A 5150-nucleotide genomic window follows, 5' to 3' on the forward strand; every position below is an offset into this window, starting at 1 on the left:
TTGACTTGTATCTCCTTTTCTGTTTCTAAATTTATATGAAATGATGCGTTAGAAGATGGAATTCACCAGTATGGCTCAAAAAAAGAAAACAGTAACGACGATTTAATTACCTAAAGTTAAGTCAGTGTACCTGTTATTCGTTTTAGGATTCAAATTTCAGGACATGTGGAACAACCGAATAAGGTATAGTGAATAAATTATTTTCTAACTATCAACCGAAAAATAAAAAAATTTTCAAAGATCTAGACTTAAACTTAACAATAAGGAATAACAATTAACGAGCAATTAAAATAAGAATGCAGGCAACTTTTCGGCATTCAAGTAGTTTATATTAATCATCAGAGATAATGAATTTAATGTTTCACTTCCCTCGTCTTCAATTACAACGTTGATAGTATACAGTATACACGTTAGTTCACTTAAACTAACTTGATTTACTTTATGTATCAACACGTAAGAACAGTCCATTTTTCTTGGACTTGCTCCATTTCTTTCCCGACAATAGGATTTCGAAGTCTGATTTTTACTTCAAGTTTACCGCCCACCGGCTTTCTTCCATCCATTAACTGAAAATTACAACACGCAATCGTTAAATGTGACCATTTTGGAAGATAATAACAGTCTAATACTCACATCAGCGGCCTCATGGATCTGACAATGGTTTAATAGGTTCAATAGTTTTACTGATGCTGTGCCAATCAAAACGTCACTGCGCAGGAACCCACTAAAAAAAAAAATGTATATATATATATATATATATAAATAAAATAATCATTAAAAAATAAAAGTTCATTTTAAAATATACCCTTTAGACCAAACTTCAAATTTTATGACTTTTGCTTTGAAAATGCGGAGTAGAGTTCGTGATTGTCGACTAATGGCCACGTGAAAATTTTCGTTATATTCAGGGCTATTTGTATCTTTGACAGTGTTCGTCTTCTCTCTCGTCGGGGTTTCAGTATTCGGGATAGGAACTTCGAATCGTACATAAGTATCAATAGTCTTGGGATTTGCTACATTGTAGGAAAGCCCTCTAAGAATAGTCACTTCCATATCGTCATCCTTTAAATCGGTACAGCACCTTTTTCGAACATAAGTTTAAAGATTTTCAACATCAAATTTAGAAAAAATATTAAACATATTATAGTTATCGGCATACTTGACAATTGAAAAAGTTCGCATTTCATTTTTCCACCGTGGAACTACATCACCTCGCATGGCTGAGCTCCGTATCACGTCCAAATCTTTTCGAGTGTGGAGAGCCAATTGGTCAAAACGATTGGCGCTTGCAATGTCTCCCATCAGTTTGTAGTGCTCTCTGTTATCGGAGCACATCTATTGTAAAGCACCAAATGTTATTATGGATAAGTGTGACATGTACGTATTTAATTCTTGCCTTTAATTGAGTTAATAAATCAGCTTCCAACTGAGCAAAGATATTTTTTTGTTCCAACGTTGGTATGGACACACACTCTTCGCTAGAAAGTATAACAAAATCATCTGCTGGTGCACGTTCTTTTGATGAACCGTGTTTGTCTGTGGTTGAGCGAAGTTTCATTTGCGGGGGAATCGGCAACTGTAACTTGAAATGAGCGATTTGTCTCTGACGAAAGAATATATCAAAATTACCGTATCCATATCAACAGGAACTCCGCATTTATTGGCGCTTATCAAAGGATCGATTCCTTTGGCCATTCGCAGATATTCCTTGGCTAACTCAATTTCATTAGATTTCTTCGCTTCCAGAGCAGCTTGTTTGAACAAACTCTGCCGTTCCAGCAACATAGCCAACTGTTTATCTTGTCGAGTGGCCAAAGGAGTTTTTGTCGGGGAAATTTTCTGTGATTGTGCTGGAATCAGGGTACTGGTTGGAGGTTGTATTGTTGAAGGATTTTCAGGATTCCTTATGGTAGTCTCTGACGGTGGGGTTTCACTCGACTGCGCTGGAGTTATTACGAGTCCCTCCATATCTTCTACCTTTCGTGGTGCTCCAGGAATGGGAGGATACCCTAAAGAGAAAAAAAAACTTTTAGCTAATTGCAAAATACTTCACAGTGAAAAATAAACAATACCTGGAGGGTCTGGCAGTTCGTCGAATGGTATTGGTTTCCCAAGTTTGAAAAGCTTGATCGCATCTTGATATTGCTTGACAATTCTACCAAACCGCCGTGCTTTTGAACTATTTCCTTCTTCTTGGGCTTGCTGCATTATACTTTGATATTTGGCTAAACGTTGCTCGAGCGCTTCCATTGTGGATTGGGGAACGGGTATTACAGGAACTTGCACTGGTACGCTCTGTTCATTTGCTACATCCATTGCAGGAGGTACGATATCATTTTGTGGAGCTGAATTTTCGGGTTTCATTTCTACAGATTTAGTTTCAACTGTACTCGAAGCAATGCTACCCTCACTTCCCATATCAATTGAAGGCAAGCTCGACCAATCCACAGATACACCCTGTTTCGCAGAATCAATCATCTGATCACAAACCTAAAAACACACAATAAAACATGTTGAAAATATCGTTCTTAAAGATGAAATAAAAATAAATGCGTGATATACTTTGACTAGACGGACGAACTGCAAAGCTTTTGCTTGATCTCCAGTGCGTTTAGCTTGCAATGCTGCATTTTTCAACTCCTGTCTACGTGCCAATGCATTTTCGATGTCCGAAGGAACTACAAAAGAAAGAATTAAACCCAAGTCCTTATTAATTGAAATTGCGAATACTTTTTGACGGTAGAATCAAAAGTCCTTCGCCAGATTCTACTTGTTGATCTTCTTCGGCAGCAAGTTTGGGAACTTTTACTCTTGGAGTGATAGGTGGTACAATATTCGGCGGTAAAGGGGCAACTCGTACAGGTATTGGTACTGGAAGGATTGGAGGAGGAACGTTGACTTCGAGTGAGGGAATCGGTGCATCGAAAATACTGGGATTATTTGTAATGTCTTCTTTCGGAATTGGTTCTGAAAATAAAAAAAAAATTTGAAGTAAAAATACTTTTTTTTGTTTGTTGCATATAACAGAGCAATTGCAGCTATTAAACTCACGTACTTTGGATAGCTTTATTTGAATCTGCGAGCGGAGGAGGAATATCTTCCATGGCAATCGGTTTTCCTGAACGAGCTTGCTTTAGTAAACCGTTTAAAGATGTAACTCCTCTGTTAAATCTGAAAGAATTTTTATTACAATCACAATCCCCCACAAAATTTAAAAATAAAATAACACCTTCTTGCTTTTGTTGTGTCACCTATTTTAGTAGCATTATTTTCAGCCAATTTGTACATATCTATCCTTTCCGTTAAAAGTTTTATCATTTCCTCCACATTTAATGAAGGCTCTTTATTTACTGGTTTATCTGATGAATCTGAATCTGATGCTTCTTCACAAAGCTCACCAAGCTCATCCTGAATAATAAATAATATTAATGTTAAAATGTTAACCTTTACTATATACAAGTACAAACTTCAACTTCTGCATCATCAATGTCAGATATTTCAGCATCTGAAGGTATATCAGCCAAACTACTAGACACCATGGCAGCCAATTCTTTCTCTGAAATAAGTTTTTTTGTGGCTTCGGAAAAATAAAAAAGAAATTGGTTAAAATTTGTGGAAAATGATTATGATTTGAAAACTTTTCCTGTACTATTTAAAGAGGAACTGTCTAGTACTGTATAGTGTAGCCTATGAATTCCAGCTTTTTTATATACTCTTCTTAATTAGTCATGTTTAAAATTCACACTAAAATAACCATCAAAGACTAAATAAATGTAGGGAAAAGATATAAAGTAGTGATATGAAAAATATTGGATTTTCTAAGTCATAGCATTTGACTTTTTCATTTGTATATTCTTACGTTTCTTCTGGCGGTTCTTTGTTGACCCTTGTGTCAAGGCAGAAAGTTCAGCTTCCAAATCTTCATCATCACTATCATCTGCTCCTGTCATGTTATCAGTTTGAAATCCCATGTCTAGAAATCCAAACTAATGCACAACATAACTTTAAGTCACGGGGAAAAATCATAACAATTTCATTTAATACTGACTGTACCTGTGCTAGATTCCTATTTTTTCCTCCTGCGGCTTGAGGTGCCGTAGATTTTGCTTTAGGAGCAGGATTTGGTTTCTTGTTCCCAAATGAAAACATGATAATAGAGTTGTACAATACTTTACAATTAGTCAGTGCCAATATCAAACGTAAAACTTGAAGGGAAAACAATTGCTCACTAACTTAGACTTTAGACTTGATAGCGAAAATCCAATAAAAACAAGCAGACGAATTTTATCCAGGATATCAGATAAATCGATACTTAATGTTCTCGATTTAAACACGAATTTTTGTTTTTTTAAACTGGTAGCCAGCTGGTAGCTTAGTCTGGTACTAACTTACCCATAACTTTAGCTTATTATCCTTTTAGCTTTTCAACTTAAAAGTTACATTTTCAATCCAATTCAGCCGTGATTTCTTCCGAACGAGTTTATGTTTTTTTGTTTTTCTAACCGATCTCCCCGGTTTTAGTTTAAGATCGATCACCGTGTGTGCCCTTTTTTCATCGAAAAACGTACGTTCTTTGTAATTTTAATTTGGACTTCAGATACCACGAGTACGTTGAATTTTTAAGCTATTTAATACTAACATAGTGGGATAATTTCTCTAACTCGTTTTCTTGTTTCCTTTGAGTTTTATTACCCTGCGTTCCATTTTTCCCATCTCAAGAAAGCGTTGTTATGAGCGAAAACTTTCATGTCTTGTCTAATGTCCAAGATGTTTCGTCATTATTCAAGAAGAGAAATTAGAATTTATACGTGGCAGAAGCTGGCACTGGCAGAAGAAATGGGAATGTCACCATCGTTATCGTGAAAAAAAATGTGTTGTGTGGGAACATATGTGATGCGTAGCGTAATCTGGCAACGCCAGTCGTAATTTTAGTTTTATTCTTTTCAAAAATATGAAATATGACTTGGAAAGATGGTGTATACTGCACGTATTTCTTTCAATTAAAGATCAGCGGTTTCTTTCGGTATAGGTTACTTGAACTTAACTATTACCAGTATTAGAACGGGGAAAATAAAAACAATTAATGTAACACAAACACTTAAAACATTCCTCGCTGCAGTGTGGGAATAAATTGCACAGTAGACGGAAGC

At 35.9% G+C, this 5150-nt stretch overlaps 1 protein-coding gene across 1 annotated transcript; it reads right to left on the minus strand.

Moving 5' to 3' along the window:
• Nucleotides 1–307: 307 nt before the first annotated feature.
• Nucleotides 308–4287, minus strand: LOC124337863 (coiled-coil and C2 domain-containing protein 1-like). Its single transcript, XM_046791876.1, has 14 exons — nucleotides 4054–4287; nucleotides 3860–3986; nucleotides 3468–3577; nucleotides 3230–3408; nucleotides 3056–3171; nucleotides 2731–2967; nucleotides 2563–2678; nucleotides 2073–2490; nucleotides 1630–2009; nucleotides 1397–1576; nucleotides 1160–1335; nucleotides 806–1081; nucleotides 634–724; nucleotides 308–566 (listed from the first exon to the last, which is right to left on the minus strand). Exons 1-14 carry the CDS (start codon nucleotides 4147–4149, stop codon nucleotides 447–449), a joined length of 2622 nt encoding a protein of 873 aa, XP_046647832.1. The 5' UTR covers nucleotides 4150–4287; the 3' UTR covers nucleotides 308–446.
• Between the last annotated feature and the right edge of the window lie 863 nt (nucleotides 4288–5150).

This window comes from Daphnia pulicaria, chromosome 4 (genome assembly GCF_021234035.1).
Source record: "Daphnia pulicaria isolate SC F1-1A chromosome 4, SC_F0-13Bv2, whole genome shotgun sequence".
Classification (NCBI taxonomy): Eukaryota; Metazoa; Arthropoda; class Branchiopoda; order Diplostraca; family Daphniidae; genus Daphnia; species Daphnia pulicaria.